At 40.7% G+C, this 21,114-nt stretch overlaps 1 protein-coding gene, 1 non-coding gene and 1 pseudogene across 6 annotated transcripts in view; 1 reads left to right on the forward strand and 2 right to left on the reverse strand.

Annotated features, from left to right (window-relative positions):
• The first annotated feature begins 506 nt into the window (after window positions 1–506).
• KIF1B (kinesin family member 1B) overlaps window positions 507–21,114 on the forward strand; it is a 148,175-nt gene continuing 127,567 nt past the window's right edge. For all 5 annotated transcript variants that reach the window (XM_060013900.2, XM_060013919.2, XM_060013909.2 and 2 more), the window contains exons 1-2: window positions 507–829; window positions 15,705–15,885. In XM_060013900.2, the coding sequence (XP_059869883.1) occupies window positions 15,780–15,885 (106 nt within the window). In that variant the 5' untranslated portion in view covers window positions 507–829; window positions 15,705–15,779. The remainder of the gene's footprint in view (window positions 830–15,704; window positions 15,886–21,114) is intronic.
• LOC132437564 (small nuclear ribonucleoprotein G pseudogene) lies at window positions 8,496–8,842 on the reverse strand (annotated as a pseudogene).
• Window positions 17,285–17,386, reverse strand: LOC132416265 (U6 spliceosomal RNA). The gene has a single exon (XR_009517526.1). It is a non-coding gene; the product is annotated as a U6 spliceosomal RNA (small nuclear RNA).

A 21,114-nucleotide genomic window follows, 5' to 3' on the forward strand; every position in this document is an offset into this window, starting at 1 on the left:
TTCCCTTTGCGTGTTTCAGCTCCGATCCGACTGCGCCGCGTTCGGCGGCTTCAACGCGTGAGATGTTTTCCAAACGGACAATGACTCCACACTCGGCCGCCTCTCACAGTCGTCTCTGCTCCTCTGGCCCCCACAGCCCCGCCCCACTTAGGCTTGCTTTGTCCGCTTACAAGGCGGATGATCGGGTTAGCCCGGCGCGCCTGCTGCCGACTTACGCCCTTCGGGGGTCAACCTGGAGGGGACTCCGGGCACAGCCTTCGCCCACGCCGCACCCCCGCACCCCCTCCGGCTTCTAAGCCACCAGGAGGCGCCCCGCAGTCTCCGCCTCTCCCCGCCGCATCCCTTCTCCTGCTTCTCCTGCGATTGGCCGGCCACCCCAAGCTCTGCACCCCTATTGGTCGCTGCCCGCGTCAGTTGCGGGCGCCGGGGCGGGCGGAGGTGACGCGCGGCGGCAGGGCTCCGGGCGGTGTCCGGCGCCGGCGGCTGCAGGCGGAGCTTCGCAGGGACCGGCGCGGGGCAGTCAGACGGCTGCGGTCTTGGGAGGTGCCAGCGAGAGGCCGAGCCTCTCCCCGACCGCCGAAGCCGCCACCGCCGGCCCTTCGCCGCGCCCCGGTCTCCCGTGCTCCCACCCTCCGCCCGCCGCGGCCCTCGGTGCGGGGCTGGCCCGATGCGTGATGGGGCTGCCGAGCGGCGCCCTGCGGCTCTCGGCGGCCGCTGCTCGCGCTGAGGAGCGTCGGTGCCGGGCTCCCCGCGCCCCCGCGCGCCGCGGCGCTTGCTGAACTGGCCGGCCCGCCCGCCCGCCCGTCCGTCTGTCCGCAGCGCGGCTGAGGTAAGGCGGGGGGCGGGGAGGGCGGCGGTGGGCGCTTCGCCGCCGGCCTGAGGAGGGGGCCGCCCGGGGGGAGGGGCGGCCGGCCGGCCCAGGGGCCGGCGGGGTCCGAGCGGGGGAAGCTCCGAGCCGGGCAGGAGCCGCGAGTACTGAGGGCGCTGCCCCACCGGGGCAACGGGTGGGGTGGGGCGGGGCGGGGTTGGGGAGCCTTGGCCTCGGGGGTGGGGAACCGTTCCCGCGAGCCCCGGGCTTGGGTCCAGCGGCCTGCCGGGTACCCCGCAGCGCCCCGCACCGGCCCTCCGCTACCCCTGAGCCGCCAGGCTCCGGCCGTGCCCAGAGGTCAGCCGAGCCGCCGCTGTCGGCCCGTTCGCCGGGCTCTCTGCGCATATTGCGGCTCTGCTCCGTCTTGAAGCTACCCTTTATTATTTCCCCCCATCCCCTCTCCCCGGTTTTGGTTGGCATCGGGGCTTCGGCTAGGAATGTGGTTGGGCCCTTTTGCCAGATGAAGGCAGGAGCGGGTATCGCGTGGGAGGGGGGAGCCGATGGCGCAAGGACTGGAGAGGAGGGGCGCGGTGGGAAGGGAGGGGGCTTGTTGGATGCTGGCCAGCCGTGGGGAGGCTGGTGTGGTCTCGGCGATAGGCAGCCCGGGATTACTCTAGCAGCCATATTGGGAGGATGATCTGACAAATCCTTTAGGAGCCAGGTCCGGTTGCTGGAAGGCACCGAGTGACAGCCCTGGCAGCTTTCAGGGTGACGGGCCGCACCACAGCCAGACTGGGGGGGTTGGGAGGTTGCTCCAGCGAGCCAGTCATTGTTCGTGCCACACAAAACATTCCGGGCCCTAAAACCAGAATGGAACTCCAAAATCACTTTTTCTCCTTGGTGAATTGCTAATTGAGGTTCCAGGGCAGAGTGCCTTCAAGATTCCATTCTTGTTGGGGTGAAATGATGGGTTTCTGTGTTCGTCTTCTATGACCAGTGCTATGGACACAGAAGGGATGACGATGCCTGACTTGTACAGAGGCAGATCTGAGGATTGCTAAGGCCAGTTTATCAGGATGGAGGCCTGGAATTAGTATGTTGTGTCGGGTGGATAGATGTTCAGAGTAGCTGAGATGCAGAGGTGAAGTAAACTGGAATATTCTGATGATGGTAGAAGCTTGCAGCAGTATTTCTGAGGCCGCAGGTTGTCATCTTTGTGGAATCTCGAGGTAGCTGAAATTAGATTGTCAACAGATCCCTTGCTCACATATCTCTTACTGTTCTAGGCAGCTGTTCTGCTGATACTGAACATGTTTTGTGTCTTAGATGGGTCTGTCTGAGCCCCATGAAAGTATGGTGATTGGATTTGAATAGCTCTTAAGAGGTGATATCATGGTGGATATTTTATATAAAGGCTGGCATTTTGTCAACTTAGCTTAGTCATAATAAAATCTTGTGTTCTCTAAGAAGCGAGGTGATGCTCCCTAATTAACTTGGTATAGCTGTTGGATTATGAGACGAGTGAAATTGGTAACGTACAGGTTAGGGATGGAATATGAAGATTGCACACATGTTGGCGTTGTAAAAAAGATCTGGATATGATCAATAAGAGTTCAGTGTGAGCCTATAAATCTGTCTTTTCCTACATCCTAGATGTGGAAAAGTCCTGGAGAATGGCATGCCCGCCTTCTTTGTGCCCTTCGCTTTCGTTCAAACTCCATTTCTTAATGAATAAATTCCTGTAACTAAAGTTGAACTGCTTAAACATTTTCAGATAAGGTTTTCTAAGAAGAGTCTTAACACTTTATTTTTTATTTTATCATTAAGTTTTCCTTTTAAAACTTGGTTGAATCAAACATGGCTTCAACAGAAATTAGTGGTTTTTGCATTGTGTTAACATGCGAGAAATACAGAATGTCTGTTTTTAAATTCCATGCCCCAATTAAGAAATATTTCTAAGATTTGAATTTTGACATTGACTTTATTAGTAGAAAAGATCTGAAGAATTGTGGTTAAACATAATTTCAGCATTTGGTAAAATCAGACCTGATTGTGAGTCTGATTTGGAGGCAAGATTTTGTGAGTCTGTGCAGCTCTGCTCTGATGAATGTTTTTCCAAAGTTTATCCAATTAAGTACAGCTTCCAAGCAAACTTTCCTTTTCAAGACCAGATATGAATGCAGTTTTCCTTTTTTCTCTCTTTTCTCTTTCCCACTTTGAATATGTGCAGGGAATAAACTGCCAAGAAGAGTGCCAACAGAGTCTCTCCAAGGCCAAAGCTTTCTAGCTCACATCCTGCTTTGGTCTTGTCCTGGGTACAAAGTAAAGGACAACAAAGTGCCCCTGCCTTGTTTGTAAACCCCCTTCCCAGGCTGCTGATCACAGCAGGTCTTTTCCAGGAGTAAGCATATCCCTTTGGTCTTGTACACTGATGTGATGTAATTTCACAAGGCTCTGAAGGGAAAGGTATAGCATGTCTACTTCATGTAGTTCTCTTTAAAAGATGGCCTTGTTGGTACAGATACTGGTGAATTTCTGGAGTTCATAAAAGAGTGTGAATAAATACATATTTAAAACTTTTTTTTCGTGCAGCTCATCAGTAGAAGATAAATGAAACAGATGTGACTGTAATAGCAAAAACCTGCCAAGGGTTCTTTGGACTTCTGAGTTGGACTTTTCGATTAATGGCCCAGTAATTCGTTTATGCTCACTTCTACGACATTCATTACCAGTTAATTAAGAGTGTGTGTAGAGATTTAGTTCTTTACTCTCAAGGAAGTTTCACTTTACCATGTGCCTATGGATATGGTAAGATCAAGTTAACTCCAACTCCTTTCTGTTGTAGTACAGTTTAGTGTATTGCTGCCCTTGCCATGGTGGTTTCAATGATTTTCAGTCAGAGCCTCTTCCCTCTGTGCATTGCCATATAATACTTAACTATCTAATACTCGATTGGTACTTTTGTTATTGTTTTGTAGTGGTTTGTATATATGTTTTAAGTCACAAGATTGTAAATGTCTGATAGATTTTAGAATTTTTTTACATATGATATCACATTTTTTACGCCAAAGTGTATCATTCAACAACACCTTCACCTACCATTGCTCTGTTTGACGACTTGTCTTACTTCTCCCTTCCATCCGAATTTCTGACATCATCCTGGCAGACGTCCGTGACTGTATAAACAACCACAACAATAATGATAAAATAGCTTACTCATATTGAGCTCTTTCTATGTGCCAGGCTCTTTTCTAACCACTTTATATTTACTCACTAACTTAATCTTTATAACAACCATATAAAATAGATACAGTTATCCCCATTTTACAGATGAAGAAACTGAAACAGAGGCTAAATGACTTCCCCAGGGTCACTAGAAGTAGTAAGTGACCACTATGCTGATCTTCCTTTATAACTACTCTTAACTTTAAAATTCCTTGACTTCAGCTCAAGCAAACGTTGGCTTCATTCTGTTCCAGTAATTCAGTATTGTGACCATATCTTCTAACATGTCATCACCTTCAGACCTTCAATTATGATAATTTACAGCTCTCACTTTAGTAGTCTCTTGCTGTGTGTTCTCCCACCTCAAGTCTTTGGTCCATTGGCCCTTTTCAGATTTTACTTCTTTGTCTTCCTTTTCTCCACTGTGATTTCTGGGTGCATTGTCTCAGCCATTTTCTTACTAGCACTTGAAGTTTTTAATTCTTCTGTATTGTTCTGCAAGACCCACCGTGCCGATGCCAGCCTTGCATCATTCCTATCATCGGTAGCCTCCCTTTTTCCTCTGTGTCATGGAGAAACCTCACACAGTGCTGGGGATGGGTACCACAGTTGATGTGTAGTTTTAGGTTTCCCCTGAGTCTGTCTTTGGTGTCTGTCAAAGCATTTCTGCTCGGTTCCCTCACCCGTTCTCCACACTGGCTTTTCAAAAATCTTGACCGTTTTAGTTAGGCCTCCTCACTGCCCCATACTTGGCATAAACCTTACCTATAGCCTCATAGGAAAGAAAAGGCGTGAATTCCCCCACTTCCCCTTCCTTTGCTTACAAACTTCTCTGCCTTCTTTTTTTTTTTTTAAACATCTTTATTGGAGTATAATTGCTTTACAATGTTGCGTTAGTTTCTGCTGTATAACAAAGTGAATCAGCTATACGTATACATATATCCCCATATCTCCTCCCTCTTGCGTCTCCCTCCCACCCTCCCTACCCCACCCCTCTAGGTGGTCACAAAGCCCTGAGCTGATCTCCCTGTGCCCATAAATCTTTATAGCCTTCTGACATTGAATGAATTGATAGGTTTGATCTAATTGTTTCTTCTCTGAAGTTAAAAGCAAGTCCTGATTTTATGTTATTTTTCTGAGAAAATACATTCCTTGGATACAGCAACTCTGAATACCAACCACAGCAGTACCTGCTTCGACAATCTTGCCTGCTGTATTAGCATGAAATAATTCTGCAGGAGCCAGAACAGCCTCATTTGCTTCATCACATAATCATGTACCAAGCAGGCATCTTTTCTGAGAAAATACTGAAAACTTCTGAGGCCTTCCTTCCTACCATAATTAGAAAACAATTCAGACTACCCTCGCTCTCCATAGTGAGGTCCTTGGCTCTGCTGTCCCCCACCCCACGCCAAACGCTCACATTCTGCCTTCTTTCTACCCTCTTTCCTCCAGTCTCAAGGGAAAGGTTACTCTATCTGACTTCAGCTAACCCCTTGGCTTGTTTTGTATATCACTGCCTTTTCTAATCTCTGGGGACTTGCTGTATTGGCTACTTTTCTTTCCCTCTTTTGCTGTTTCCCCACACACAGTTCCTTGAACACAGGAGGCGCAGTCCCACAATAGGGCCTTTGCTCTGATTCTTTCTTCCGCTTGGAACACTCTTTCCCTGAAATCTGCTTGGCTAATTCCTTTACCTCCTTCAGGTCTTTGCTTAAACCTCACTACCTCAACAGGCCTATTTTGACCTCATTTATGGCACCTGCATGGCACCCCTTCTAACCACACTCCTGAGCCCCCCGACTTTGTTGTACTTTTCCTCCTTCATAACGCTTATAATCACCGAATATTCTGTGTAATAACTTAAGTTATTATTTTAATGTCCCCTCTCCCCTACTAGAAGGAAAACTCCATGGCAAGGATGTTTATCTGTTTTGTTCACTGATTTATCCCAGACTCCTGGAACTGCCTGTTACATTGTAGGCACCTCATAAGTAGCTGCTGAATAAAGGATAGAAACATCCAAGTCTTTCGTATTAATACAATGGGGTGGGAGGAGAAAAATTCCTGCTTCATCCCTGTTCCCTCCTGGCTGTCTCTCCTGTCCTCACAGCCAGCTTCTGGAAACAGTGAGGATACTTGAATTTCCAATTCCTTGCCTCCTAATTACTCCTCAGCCCACCACAGACTAGCTGCAGTGATCCCCCCACTTCACCAACACTGCTCATGCTCTGGTTTCCAGCCCTTGTTGCTGATGTGGGGGGGGGGTGGGGGTTGGGGGGGCACGCCTCACGCCTGTGCTGTATTGAAATTGTTGCTCACTTCACTCCCTCCTTTGTCTGCTTCTGTTTTGTGGGGCTGGTTGCAGTCTCCTGGGCCTCGTGCTTTTCTGGCCATTCACATGGCTATCATTCATTCAACACAAATTTTTGTATAACTTTTAAAGGCTTACTTTGTTTTTAAGAACTAGAATTTTGACTACATAACGTATTTTCAGTGTTAAAATAAATAGCAGATTAGGCTATTACAGGAAAGTTCTATATAGTTATAATTTATATCACTTACTGCTTTTAAAAAGGTTTTGAGCAGCTTACCACAATACTGTATATACGGTGAGGCTGTTAAACATGGAGAAGAAACAAAAATGTATGTGACAGGAGGAAAAAGTAAATATGCAAATTACAACAATTTGTATATGTGTAAGTTTGTATAGTGTGGTTATTGTAACTTAGTTTTGAAACTTTTGAAAGTCAAGATAAAAAGGGAAAGAGAAATTATACACTTTTCATTCTGGTAAAAGAAAGCTAATGATTTGTCAAGAGGAACTATTTTTCTGGTAATGAATTCTAAAGAAATTCTAAGAGAAAAGTGTTATAGACACCCTGATAGAAAGATATATGTACTAAGTGTTTTCAGCAGGTCTTTAAGTAAAAGGAAGAAATGTTCTTCAAAGTCCTATTTAAAAAAGTAATCCACCTGCTTTCCGCACTGAGAATACAACATTAAAATATAACTTAAGTCTTTTCTATGAAGGATATGACTAACGTGGTTCACGTATATAACTTTATGTAAAGATAAGTCTGAGTATCCCAGCAGAAAACTCATTATTTAATAACCCTGGTGAGAACCTGGAATACTTGTATTGTGTTGTCATCTCAATGAAAACATACCTATTAAGCTTTGGGTACTGGTTTATCATGTGGCAAGATTGACACATTGTTGACACATGGAAAAGTCTGACCTGTGTTCTTGCCCAGCTGGTGAGCTACCTACCAGGCAGGTAGGTGCGGTCACAGGCAGATTTCAGAAAGAACCTTGCCTCATACCAAATTTGGATTAAGCTCTGACTGAAACTTCCATTTCTACATCATAGCCGACCTGAGTTCATTTTAACCTGGACAATTCCAGGAGTAGCTGTTGTCATCCACTTTGACAATAGAAGAGCTTCAGTGGAATATTGGGTTTTGGGTGGCAGAGCTCCCAGTGGATCTGCTAAAAGAAAATTATAGGATGTGGCTTCAAATAGTAAAATGAATTGACTTACTAGACAGAGCTTAGTATTAACCATCCAAACAGTGAAAGATAAGAAAACAATGAAAAACTTTAGAGTGGTTTATTTTAAGCCTTAGGCCATAGGAGCTGTTGTTTCTGGATGTACTTCTTCGTTTTTGAGAATAAAAGCATGTCACCAGTAAAAAGGAAGGTTCTTGATTTCTTAATTGCAGTGACAGGAAGACATGTGTCTAATAAATCTAAAAATTGTTTCAGGTTATTTTCTATAGTGGTTAAAACAGTTGGGGAGCCTGACTGAGCTAGTGTAATCTCATTTGAGATTGAAAATCTGATCTGTCAGGAAACTTCCTGTGCAGTCTGATTCTTGGCATTGGGTTAGAATGCAGAAAGAGGTTTTTCTAACATGTGATCCCTTTTGAGCTTTCACAGCTTGGCTCATGGCTGATTTTTATCCACAGAGTCAAAGACCAAGAATAGACATACATACACACACAAAATTCATACACACACAAAAATGAATTCTCACATTTTGGGGGCCATTTTGTCAGTATAGGCATGGTCAGTGACACAGAATATTGGATCCTAAAGCCTGCTTGGTCCTCAAGGAGAGTATTAGGCCAAGAGATGCAAAACTTTAATAATAACAAGGAAATTTTCACACCCTCTCAAAACGGGCTCATTAGCTACAGATATTTATTTTGGAGTATACATTTATTCTTTCTTATAATTCATTCTTTTTTTTTTTTTTTTGGTTATGCTGCAAGGTTTGTGGGATCTTAGTTCCCTGACCAAGGATTGAACCTGGGCCCTCGGCAGTGAAAGCACCGAGTCCTAACCACTGGACTGCCAGGAATTCCCTAATTCATTCTTTTTTTTTTTTTTTTTGACTATTACAGAAATTTAACAAAAAAGTTCAGTAAGAAAATGTACACGATCCAATTTTCATCATAGTAAAATGTGGAGAGGAGACATGTGGAAGCAGTTGATTTCTCTGGTGAAGACAGCCATTGTTTATACTCGTTCCAAGGCTTCTAACATGATGATACTGTTTTCTCATATTACCACCATTCCAATATTGTTCTGTTGCCTACTAGTTGCCATCTCCACACATTCATCTATCACAAGATTCATAAAGGGATCAAATCCCCTCAGTATTTCTTGGACATGTCTGCCACCATTTAATTTCAATGATAACTTCTTGTCCATAAATTTCTTCAAGTCTGGAGGGTGAGCTTTGCTCATGATGTCTACTCGACGAGCTCAAAGATGCCTCCAAACGGAATTCGAGTTGTCCCTCACCCCTAATTCATTCTTTAAAATGTAATTCACTAGAAAAGATTATCTTTTAAATAGACTGCTTGTTGATATTGTAAATTTGCGGGGATATAGCAAATTGTGTGAATGTTGAATTTAAAAGACTGAATTTCTTGGTTAAATTATGTTTTCAGTTGTGACAGACATGTACTGAATAAAGTATCAATGTATGAGAGTTAAGTAAACTACTGACTGCAACGTAGGGCAGAATGAAATAAGTAGAAAAATGAGGAATCAACACAACATTTTTAGGGAGCAAAGAGAAAGAAGGTATGACTTTTAGCTTAGAAAGGGGGATGTTAAGGAACGTATGACTTAATGCTTCCTGCTTCATGGTGACAGTTGACCTTGTCCTCAAAAGATACGGACTTGTAGGGGCTTCCCTGGTGGCGCAGTGGTTGAGAGTCCGCCTGCCGATGCAGGGGACACGGGTTCGTGCCCCGGTCCGGGAAGATCCCACATGCCGTGGAGCGGCTGGGCCCGTGAGCCATGGCCGCTGAGCCTGCGCGTCCAGAGCCTGTGCTCCGCAACAGGAGAGGCCACAACAGTGAGAGGCCCACGTACCGCAAAAAAAAAAAGAAAAGATATGGACTTGTAATAGGTTAAAAGGGAGAGTGAGCTTCCAAGCATCACATGCTTGGTGTAGTAAGAGGTGCTTGGTGGAGAAGGCTTAAAGTTGGGCAGTGAAAACAGACTGGGGAAGGAGGTTGGATTGTGGAGGCTCATGAATTTTTAGGTTGTGTTCTGAGGCCATGGAAACCAACTGAATGCTTTTAAGGAGAGGGAATGACATGCATTGACCTCTGTTTTAGGAATATAACTCTGGCTGTTTTCTATAAAAAAGGGATATTACAAAACCCAACCAACCAAAAATCTAAGATTATTTCATTCTTGTTTTTTCACTTTGCTGAGAAGTCATTTAGTCTTCTCCTTAGGCTCCTAATAATCCAGAGTGCCTCTGAGGGCAAGAGAGAATTGCACAAGGTCAAAGTTAAGCAATTGTGCAAAAATTTAGAAAAATTCAAATGAATTAGATCTAAATGTTTTATTATCCCTTTACTGTTAGTGAAGGCTTCTGGAATTTTTGCTCCATTCCATTTTCCTAATGCTTCTAATCGTATGTCATAAGGAAGGAAAACTGGTCAGAGGAACAGCCTAGAACTGAGGCTGTGTAAGTGATTTAGAGTATGTATGGTTACCTTTCCTACCTGCCTTTGGCTCTATGAAACTTGGAAAATGTATTATAATTTTTATTGTTTTCCTATAACTTCTTAAAAATATTCTGTAATTATTGTTTCTCACTGGAATTTAAACTTGATTTCAGATTTATATAATTGGTAATTTTTTAAAAAGATCAGGGAGTTTTGAAACTGTAATTCTTTGATGGACATCCATTATAAAAGAGATACTCTTTGTAGTTTTAGGGAAGTAACAAAGTAACACTTTCTGTAGTCCACTTAACTGTAGTTTCTTGTTACTGTATAAAATTTTAACTCACTTGTGAAGATGGTTGCAGTTTTACCACAGGACAGTTAAATCAGAAAAAAAAAATGTACTTAGGTTCAGGTTGTTTTGGGAAAGTAATTTAAAAATATACCTATCACTTACAAAGAAGAATGACTAAAAGCGTGACTAAAATTCTGTCTTGTCCTCAAGGAACTTAAAATTTACAGCAGAGATAAGGAAAACAGGGCTCCCTTGGTAGCGTAGTGGTTAAGAATCTGCCTGCCAATGCAGGGGACATGGGTTCGAGCCCTGGTCCGGGAAGATCCCACATGCCACTGAGCAGCTAAGCCCGTGTGCCACAACTACTGAGCCTGCGCTCTAGAGCCTGTGAGCCACAACTACTGAGCCTGCGTGCTGCAACTACTGAAGCCCACGTGCCTAGAGCCCGTGCTCCGCAACAAGAGAAGCCACCGCAATAAGGCCATGCACCACAAAGAAGAGTAGCGCCCACTCACCACAACTAGAGAAATGCCACGTGCAGCAATGAAGACCCAACACAGCCAAAAACAAAATAAATAAAATAAATAAATTTATTTAAAAAAAAAAGAAAAACAAATAACTCATTTTGCCCTAGGTAAGGTCAATGAGTTGAGAAGTATTAAATGGAGAAGCATTTGCATTTGGTTTGCAAGGTGGGGAGAATCTATGAAAGCTTTAAAAATGAGTAGCATATGAGAAGGTCCTGGAAGAAAAGTTGGATTTTGAGAAGAACAGGAGAGGAGGAAGGGTACAGTAGGTAGAAGGAGCATTGGAGCAAAGGCACAGGGACAGAAAAACATGAGATGCTTTCAGGAAACCCTCTGGTGGGTGGTTTGTTAAGGAAAGTGGATGGAAGGCAGTGTTTTGTGGGCTTGTAAAAATAGGTGGTTTGGGCTTCCCTGGTGGTGCAGTGGTTGAGAGTCCGTCTGCCGATGCAGGGGACACGGGTTCGTTCCCCGGACCAGGAGGATCCCGCATGCCGCGGGGCGGCTGGGCCCGTGGGCCATGGCCGCTGAGCCTGTGCGTCTAGAGCCTGCGCGTTCGGAGCCTGTGCTCCGCGACGGGAGAGGCCACAACACTGAGAGGCCCGCGTACCACACACACACACAAAAATAGGTGGTTTATGTTACAGAACACATTGAGAGCCACTGGTGAGGAGTTCAGTCATTGCTTGGTAGACAGTAGAGAAACTGGACAGTGATATGAAGAGACCTGTGCGTTAGGAGTGTGAATCTGGCAGCATTGCATAGTATGGATGGAATATATGAAAATGGCAGTATTGTGTAGTATGGTTGGGGTAGGAGGAAGAAAGAGAAAAAGTGGTTAAGATGATTAACGGTCTTGGGTGAGATGTATTGAAGGTGTAAAAGGGATGGTATGGCAGTGGTAGAAATGGAGAGAGATTTTTATAGGTGGAAGCCATGTAATTTGGCAGTTGATTAGATGGATAGAGGAAACAAGCTTTTTGGCCTGTGTGGGAACAGGAAAATGGTGAGAACATTAAAAGAAATAGAAAAGAGGTGGAAGAGCTGGGGGAGGTGGAGAGATGTTTGGGCTTTGGGTGTGTTAGGTTGAATGGTATGCCAGGAGGCTAGCTGGGTAGAAGAGTGAAACAACTATTGAAAAGTATATGTGTGGGGGACTTTAAATAGTAAAGAGGTTAGTATTTCGGCTCCTAGTACTTTATATCTAAATAGTACTTTATAATCTAAAGCTTAGCAAGGAGGTTTCAGCCTTTGTTGTCGGTTTGTAAGTTAGTTAGCAGCATTGAACATTTTGGTAGGCCCCGAATAGAACACAAAAGAAGAAAGTTTTCTTTTTTTAAAATTTACATATCTACAATATTCATTAATTGTCAACATTTAAGTCTCTTTTATTACCACCCCTCTCCCCCAAATCATGCTATTTAATTGAAGAAACTGGGTGACTTGAACTGTAGATTTTTCTGTATTCTGGGTTTGGCTGATTGTATCTTCTAGGTATCATTTAAATTGTTTCTTTGCTCCCTATATGTCCTATAAACTGAGGCTTGATTCTATCAGTTTTTTTTTTTTTTAAGGGGAGTGGGATAATATTTACTAGCTGGTGCCGTGTGTTTCCTACTGCAGCACATCAGGAGGCATAGGCCACCAACGTGCCCCACTTTTAGTGATGTTAAGATTGATGATCATTTGGTTCAGATTTTGTCAGCCTAAATCATACAATATAATGTTCCCTTATCAACCAACCTTTCGTTTAAGGCTTTTTTAGTAGATAGTGATGATGCAGAGAACCTTTATGTTAGTAGGGTTGGGAATTGGTGACATTCTAATTCTGTCATTTCTTCTGCATTTATTAGTCAGACTTTTTCTGTAAAGAAGAGCTTGTCCTCGTTGTCTATTTGACTGTCCTGGAATATAGTTTATACAGGATACACAGACTGTACGCATGCTCTGTTCTTTTGTTTTATTTGCCAGTTTTCAGAATAATGAGGTTTTTGAAAGTATCGTTATGAACTCATGAATTTATATATTTAATGTTTTTCAGTCCATATGCAGTGTGTTTGTATGTATGTATGTATTTTTATGCTCCAATTATCCCATCTTTGTCCAGTGGGAGCTCCTTTAAGTTGGCACTTGTGTCTTTTTGCCATGACCCCATATTAGTCTTTGATTTCTTGCTTGTGGTCATACTAAGATGTCCCAGAATCATCTTGAAATTTCTTGCCCAGACTTGGAATTAGCCACTTTTTCAAGGAACCCAAGTTCAAAGAGATTTTTGAAGGAATAGGATATTCACTTTGGGAAGCTATTAAAGAACATACAAGCTAGAATATAGTCGTGTAAAGTGATAACAGTGTTCTCACAATGTGTTTGGGACTGTAAGTGCTGTAGGAAATACCAGTGATTCCTGGAATGTTTGGGTAGTCATTTAGAAGAGTTAAGACTGGAGCTGGGCCATCAAGTAGAGGAGAAAATGAAGATTCATAGATCTGTTGTAGGGGGGAAATTGTTAGAAGGTGTGAAAGAACGTGTGTGGAATAGTAAAGGAGCTTGACTAGAATACAGAGTACCTTGACTGATCTTCTAAGTGCTGGGGAGTAAGAAAAGGTTCTTGGGTTTGGAAGTGAAATTGAAAGTCATGCTTTAGGGGGCTTCCCTGGTGGTCCAGTGATTTATAAGACTCCGCACTTCCAATGTAGGCGGCGCGGGTTCAATCCCTGGTTTGGGAACTAGGATCCTACATGCCGCGTGGCGCGGCCAAAATAAATAAGTAAAAAAAAAAAAAGTCATGCTTTAGAAGGGTTAATATTGCAGTAGGGTTAAGCAGTTGAGTAGAGTTCTCAGCTGGAGGTTTACAACATAATCTTTAGAAAATGAATAAAACAAAACAACCCATGCCTGGGCCCTATCTCAAAAGGGGGGTGGCTAGGCTCATTTGCTTTTCAAAAGACCCCTGTGTGATTGTTTTGTGCAAATCCTGCTCCTCTCCCCCCATTTAAGGACTATTGGATTAAATCTAAAAGCTCAAAGATTAGTTTCTTTATTGCAAGTGCCCTAGGCATGAGGTAGTAAGGACATGGATTAAGGTTAGGGCAATGGAAATGAGAGGAAGGAGGGGATAGAAGAATGGAAATTTATGTTTTAAAAGTTTTCATATGGTATTTCATTAATAATGTTAGCACTAATGAAAGGATTCAAAGAGAAGGAAGCAAAGATGACTCTAAGATTTATGGTATGGGTCCAGATAGAAATGGGAAGATTGGCAGAGGTTGCTCGTTTCGGGGAGAAGATAATGGGACATACTGAGTGTTGAGATGATGGCTGTATATTAAAGTGGACTCGGGGGGGTTGAAATGTGTTGTGTGTCTTGCTTTTTGCAAATGCTTCATTCACTCTCTTTTGGCAAAGTATTCAACTATTGACTATAGGTCATGCTGTATCGACTGGAAGGGTTAATAACTCTAAGCTTTCATTTAATAAATGTGATTAAAATAAATGTTTGATGTATTAAAAAAAGAACCATCTGTTTATTGTAAAATAAAATGTGAAACAGACTGGAAAAAACATTGCAGCAAATATAAAAAGATTAATATCAATAAATACTGTAATCATTTGAAACACAAATTAAAAAAGTCAGTAAACCAGGTAGAGGACTTGAACAGATGATTCTCACAATTGGGAAATATAATTCATTAACTCAGTCCTTCAGCAAACATGTAGTGAGCTCTTTCATCAGATACTGTTTTAAGTGCTGGCAAACAAGGTCTCTGAGCATTCTGGTGGTGGTGTGAGAGACAGACAATAGACATGGTCCAAAAAACAAGCATTTCAAATAGTGATAGTGCTGTTAGAAAATAAGATAGAGTATTTATTTTTGCCTTTTCCTGTGGAAAGAATTAGTAGTTGTTCAGCTGGAGGTTAGCATTCCTAACCTTTACTTAATTATGTGGAAAAAAATTGGACAGGTTTAAGTTCTGTTGGAGTTCCCTGGTAATTGGACCCATAAGTATTTTTCTTTCTTAGTTTTTTCTTTTGTTCAGTTCTTCTTGAAGATGTTTATGTAACGGATAGAGTACAGATTGAGATCTGTTGTTTCTTGTGGAAATTACTTATGTGGGTTATTTTCACAGAATAGTGTTCGTTTTGTTCTGTTGGGAGGGAAACTATTCCTCTAAAAAATGTTCACATTTTTCCCTGTGGCTTCATTCAAAAGTGAAATATAGTGATTTGATTCTGCCGTGAGTCAGAGGATAGAACTTGGGTCTTCTGAAACCTCTGCTTATTGTACAGGATGGTTGTAAGGGCCAAATGAGATACATATGAAAGGGTTCATAGAAGTTAAAGGAATCCCAGGATATCTATAGTTAAAGAAGCTAGCTAGAGCTTATCTTTGTCCTTTTGCTGTTTAAATATACATCATGTAACTGGATGTTTCAAACTGAAATTAAGATATAAAAAGTTCAGTGCATTTCTTTAAAGACAAGTAATAAGTTGTTTTGCAGATGGCAAGTTACTTGTGTAAGGAACCCTCTTTAACAAATAAACATTTTGGGTTTTTTTCATATATTATTGAAGACTGATCCAGAAAAACAGAGAGCAAGGAAGACGTTTGTTACTTTGCAGTTAAATTTTTTATTATTAAGTCTAGGGACTTTTTAGGCATGGTAAAGAGATAATGGAACAGGAAAACAAATCACAGTCTTTATTTTCTATCTGATAATTTACGGTTGAGAATATAAGATTTATAGGGAAGAAAAGGGATGAGGTTTTTAGAAATGGAAACAAATAGTACTAAGATAATGGCTCGTATGCTCAAGTTATCCCATGCTTTCTTTAATTCTGACTATCTTGTATGAATCATTTTTTCTTTTTTAAAGGAAACTTGAACATAATTTCATAAGAAGATTTGATTCTTTATTTCTGGACTGCATATATATAACAAGACCATCAGAATGTCGGGAGCCTCAGTGAAGGTGGCTGTCCGTGTGCGGCCCTTCAATTCTCGAGAGACCAGCAAAGAATCCAAGTGCATCATTCAGATGCAGGGCAACTCAACCAGTGAGTTCATGTTGTGTTCTATCAACTCTGTCTCATTTTCCTATCCTTCCCCCTTTTCCTGCTTGCCGTGATCAGAATAAATGAACATTTGGCTATTAACACTTTGAACTTTGCTGTTCTGAATGATCCATTGAATGTTTTTCCCCTGTGATATTTGCTGTAGCATATTTAAATATGGACTATTTATTTTCTTCTTTACAATTGAGAAGTCCCTAGAGAACTGAACGAATTTAGTTAGTGTTATTAAGTTGAAATCTTAAGGATAGTAAAGGTGTAAGCAGTGATTTTTAGTAAATGATGCTGTGAAATATACCTGTTGAGCCTCCGAGATTACTTTGCTTTCTTGATTTTAAAAGCACTTGAGCTTGCCAAGATGGTCTTCACACTTACTCTGCTTCCTTACAATGGTTCTTTGAGTTGAACAACAGATATAGCTAAAACAGATAGTAAACTTGTAAGTTATTACTAAAAATTTTCAGTCATTGCTTCCTAGCTTGTTTCCCTATATAGTTGCTTAGGTGAAAAATGACTGAAGCTCATTTGAAGCCCCTTCAAAATTGAAGGGGTTTTTGGTACTTGAATTAGTTACTTGATATGGATCTGTAGGCAAACTATTACTTAAAATAGATGTAGGTTCTACTGTTTTAAAACCTATAACTTTGTGATGAAGCTGAATTGTTGTTCTTTCAGATAGATACAAGTTAATGTTGAGTTGTTGAGGAAACATGCTGATGTCATCTATTTGCGGGCCAGTGTTTTGTGTAGAGGATTCTCCCAGTGGGAAATAAAACTATATATATTTAAGGTCTACAGTGTGGTGCTTTGATATGTTTATACATTGTGAAATGATTAGCAAAATCTAATATATCCATCATGTCTCATAGTTGCCTTTTATTTTGTGGTAAGAACACTTGAGATCTACTCTCTCAGCAAATTTTACATAGACAGTACATCATTATTAACCATAGTCACCATGCTGCACATTAGGTCTCCAGAACTTATCTTATAACTGAAAGTTTGTACCCTTTGATCAGAATCTCCTTTTTTCCCCCACTCCTCAGCTATCATTCTCTGTTACTGTGAGTTCGCCATTTATTTTTTGATATAGATTCCTCATATACAACTTTGAACCTTCTGTTGCTTACATACTTTTCTGAACTTGCTAAATAGGACTCACAACATTTTATTTTTTAAAAAAAGATTGAAAAGTAGGAGTCTAAACTGCTGTACCACTGTTTGTGCTTTACATTTCTTTGTCAGTTGTGCCAGTGATTCTATGAATTATATATCCTATGAATAATTGTAAAAAGAGATGCAAAATTCAGTATTGTTCTCTAACAAATGTTTATATTCCTAAATGTCACTCATTCAAGCTATGTTATCATTTGTGTTTCATTTTAAGAATTAAGTTTTACACAGTATAACTAAAAACTTGCATGGGGCCTTGCTAAGCTTCTCTGTATCGTTCCAGTTTTAGTATAGGTGCTGCTGAAGTGAGCACACTAAAACCTGATTATTGAGCCCCTTGTTTCTTCCTGAAAAATGCATTTAACTATAACTTAGTATGGAGGCATTTTTGACTGCTGGTGTTGCCTCTAAATATGATGGTGTGTATCACAAGTTCTTTTAAAGTGCGGATGTTAGGAAATCCTGGATCAGGAGCCAGAACTGATTCCAGAAAGAAATACTTTTCTCTGTTTTGCATGTTGAACTATCCAGGAATCCCCAGTGTCATGGAGATGGATTTTCATTAATGGTTGGGGTGTTGCTACTTTCTTTATAGGGTTGGAAATCTTAAACTAAAAACTTTTAAGGAGAAAGTGAGTATTAAAAGGCCATATCCACGAATGCAAAAATCACTTTATCATATAATAAAAATAAATGGAAAATGTTTATTAGTACAAAGAATAATATTAACATTTTTTCTTGATGACAGATCATTTTAGAATGCCCACATCTTAAATGGGTTATAAGTTTATATTCATTGTCAAGGTCAAATAGCATTACGTTAATTTCACCCCAGTTTTGATTTATTTTTGTGAATAGGTAAAACATTCAGAGGGTATGAAATCCAAAATGTACAAAGAGTGTACAGTACAAACATTCCTGTCACCCCATCACGTAGTCAACCAGTTCCTCTCCCTAGAAGTAACGTGTGTTAGATTTCCTTCAAGAGATAGTTTAAACAGGATTATCTTTTTCTAAGGTAGTTTTTTTCCTTTTAATTAGTGGTAAGGTATAATAGTAACTTATTTTACAGTCTTGACTGCATTGTATATTTTATTTTTTTAAAATTAATTTATTTGGTTGCACCAGGTCTTAGTTGCGGCAGGCAGGCTCCTTAGTTGTAGCTCGCTGGTTCCTTAGTTGTGGCAGGTGGGCTCCTTAGTTGTGGCTCACTGGCTCCTTAGTTGCGGCTCTCTGGCTCCTTAGTTGTGGCATGCGAACTCTTAGTTGCGGCATGCATGTGGGATCTAGTTCCCTGAGCTGGCATCGAACCCGGGTACCCCACATTGGGAGCACAGAGTCCTAACCACTGTGCCACCAGGGAAGTCCCCTGCATTGTATATTTTAAACACCTGAGTAAAACTATTCATGTTTATATCTTGTAAAAGATGTTTTTTTTTTTCTTTTTGAGATTTTAACATGAGAGAATATCCATATAAGTTAATAGGATTTTATTAACAAGTATCTACTATATGTATAATGGTATGCTAAGTACTAAACCAATATAAAAAAAACTAATCTATTGACTATTCAGGAGAATAAAACTATTAGAGTGTGTAGCAAAATTAAGATTTTCTATAGTTCTGGATAGTTATGTGAAATGGATCTGGGTCTGCTTAATTTTCTGACTGCTAGTGTTTGATCATCTGGATTAAGAGCTCACTGAGATTATTGATGGCTAATAAAAAAAAATGTTAGACCTCATTGTATCTAAGATATGTGGCTCTCTTTCTGACCTTATTATTTTGATTGTATAGAAAATAATGTCAGGTTAGGGGAAAAAAGTAAAATTATCCAAATGTGATATTCATTCTGAATGAAGGATTTCAGATGTCTTCACTTGTAGTAGACAGCAAACTGAAGAAGAAAATAAGATTCCTAGTTGAACATTTTCTAAGGATAGGGCCATAAATTTTGGAGTTTGGGAGGATGCTAAGTTCTATTTACTCATTCTTGTTTATTTTCCCCAAAGATCTCTCCAGAATTACTGAAAATATTTATGTCTTTTGAGGAAATATTAATGAAGAGATGCCTGGTTTTTATTAGAAGTAATTAATATGGTTAGACCAGGCCTGGGCTTATTGTACTAGTACTACGAAAACCAGTCTGTGGACCACCTTAAGCACAGTGCTGAACTACCAATGATTTTTCCATCATATTTTGTCTACAACCTTTCTAGACAGCAGGCTGAGTGGCTCTGCTCTGTCTTGCCCTATGTCTTTTTCTTCCTATTTTGAGAGTCTGCTGTAATGTGAGTCTCTAGGGATCACAGAGTTGCATGTACCTTAGGACCCTGCCCTTAAGGAGTTAAAGTTTGTGGTAGGGGAGACAAGACATACCAAAATAACCTCAATATAAAGTAAAAATGATCAAAGTGATACTTGCCATAAAAAAGGGTTTTAAAAAAGTGCAGATGTGAGTTTGGCAAAGGGCACATGTAAAATTCATAGATGATCGGAGGGTATTTCAACTTGACCTTGAGGATTAAACTAAACATCCCATATGTTTGGGGAAAGTTTCAGAATTGTAGCTTATTAGGACTTATTAGTGTTATATCTAGATTGGTACTCCTAGCCTCATCTGGCTATAACACATTGCCTCTTCGCTTAAACATTCACCAGGAGAAATTTGTGACTTTTAAAATAATATTAGCCTCCTGAAACAAAAGTCCTCATTAGATGAATCAGCCTTAGAAAAAGTAGTGTTAGTTTTCTAGCTGAATGCTTTGTCATGGTTCAGAAAGTTTGGGGTAATTTTGGTTTCTTTGAAAGGTGTTTGTTTTTGGAAAGCTAATTAGCTAATTGTATCGGAGACTTTTTCCTCTAGAATTTTGGCGTTTTCAGTTTTCTGCTGTTTTCTATTTCTGTTTACAATTTTATACGGCAGTTTTTTAGTAATTTGACTAATATGTAATCCAAATAACTTTTGAGAGATTTTAAGTGAGCCAACTTGTTATGTTTAGAAAGTATTAATGGCTTGTTTTTAAAAAATTGGGCTTAAGATTGGGATAGAGCATGGATTTTGAACCTAGAATTGTTGGAAAAACTGAAATGAACTTTCTGTAGCCACATGTGTTAGCTGCATTAAAAGACTGCTATGCTGGCAAGCTGGCCTGGACTCTGCTCACAGGGATTATGGCTGATTGCAGACGGAATGCAATGGAATGTTCCTGCCATAAGGTCTCATGAAAAAGTAGAAGAGGGTGGTGAAGAGTACTTTAGGGAATGTGCTAGATTTGAAAACTGAGTAGTGGCAGTTTTATTCAAGCCCTTTCTGGTCTCAGAGGGAGTGTTTTCTATGGCACAGACAAATGTTACTGTCTTGAGATTTGGGAGACCAGAGTGCATACAAATAGCTTTGTTTAATAATATCCCATTATATTCCAAGTTTCTCCCACTTTGGAAGCATTTTTTATTGTCTAATTACTTTAAAAAAGGAAAATGGGACAAAATTAATGCTCTGCTCACATTTATGGTTACGTTATGTGTGTAAATCTGGAGACTTTGAAACTGCATAAATTCCCCTCTGAAAAACAGTAAGTTCTCACACATTCCTTCTGGTGATTAAATTGTGATCTTTTGCTTTGTCTTTAACCATAGGACTCAGTCTCTAATCCTTTGGTAAGTCTCCTTCATATTTTTATTAATCTTCCTTAGTTTAGGATCTTTTTTTTTTCCCCTATGCCCAGGTATTAAGTGGCATAAAAGAAATCCTGTTGTTGTTGTTTTTTCTGCTAATTGCTTACATTGTATATTTTAAAAGGCTCTTTCATTCGCACTTGTGCATTTCTAAACCAAATGCTGCACATCACAGCTGGTACAAAGAATGACTTCATGTCCATTAATGAAAATTTGGGATGGGGGAACACAGGGACAAAATGGAGTTTGGAAAGGAAGACTTTTGAAAGGAATTCTTATAAATCTGTATGTTTTTTCTAGCATAAATTAATATAGCTACATGAAAATAAATGTAAATGCATATAAACTATCTTTGTGAACATTC

This window comes from Delphinus delphis, chromosome 1 (genome assembly GCF_949987515.2).
Source record: "Delphinus delphis chromosome 1, mDelDel1.2, whole genome shotgun sequence".
NCBI lineage: Eukaryota > Metazoa > Chordata > Mammalia > Artiodactyla > Delphinidae > Delphinus > Delphinus delphis.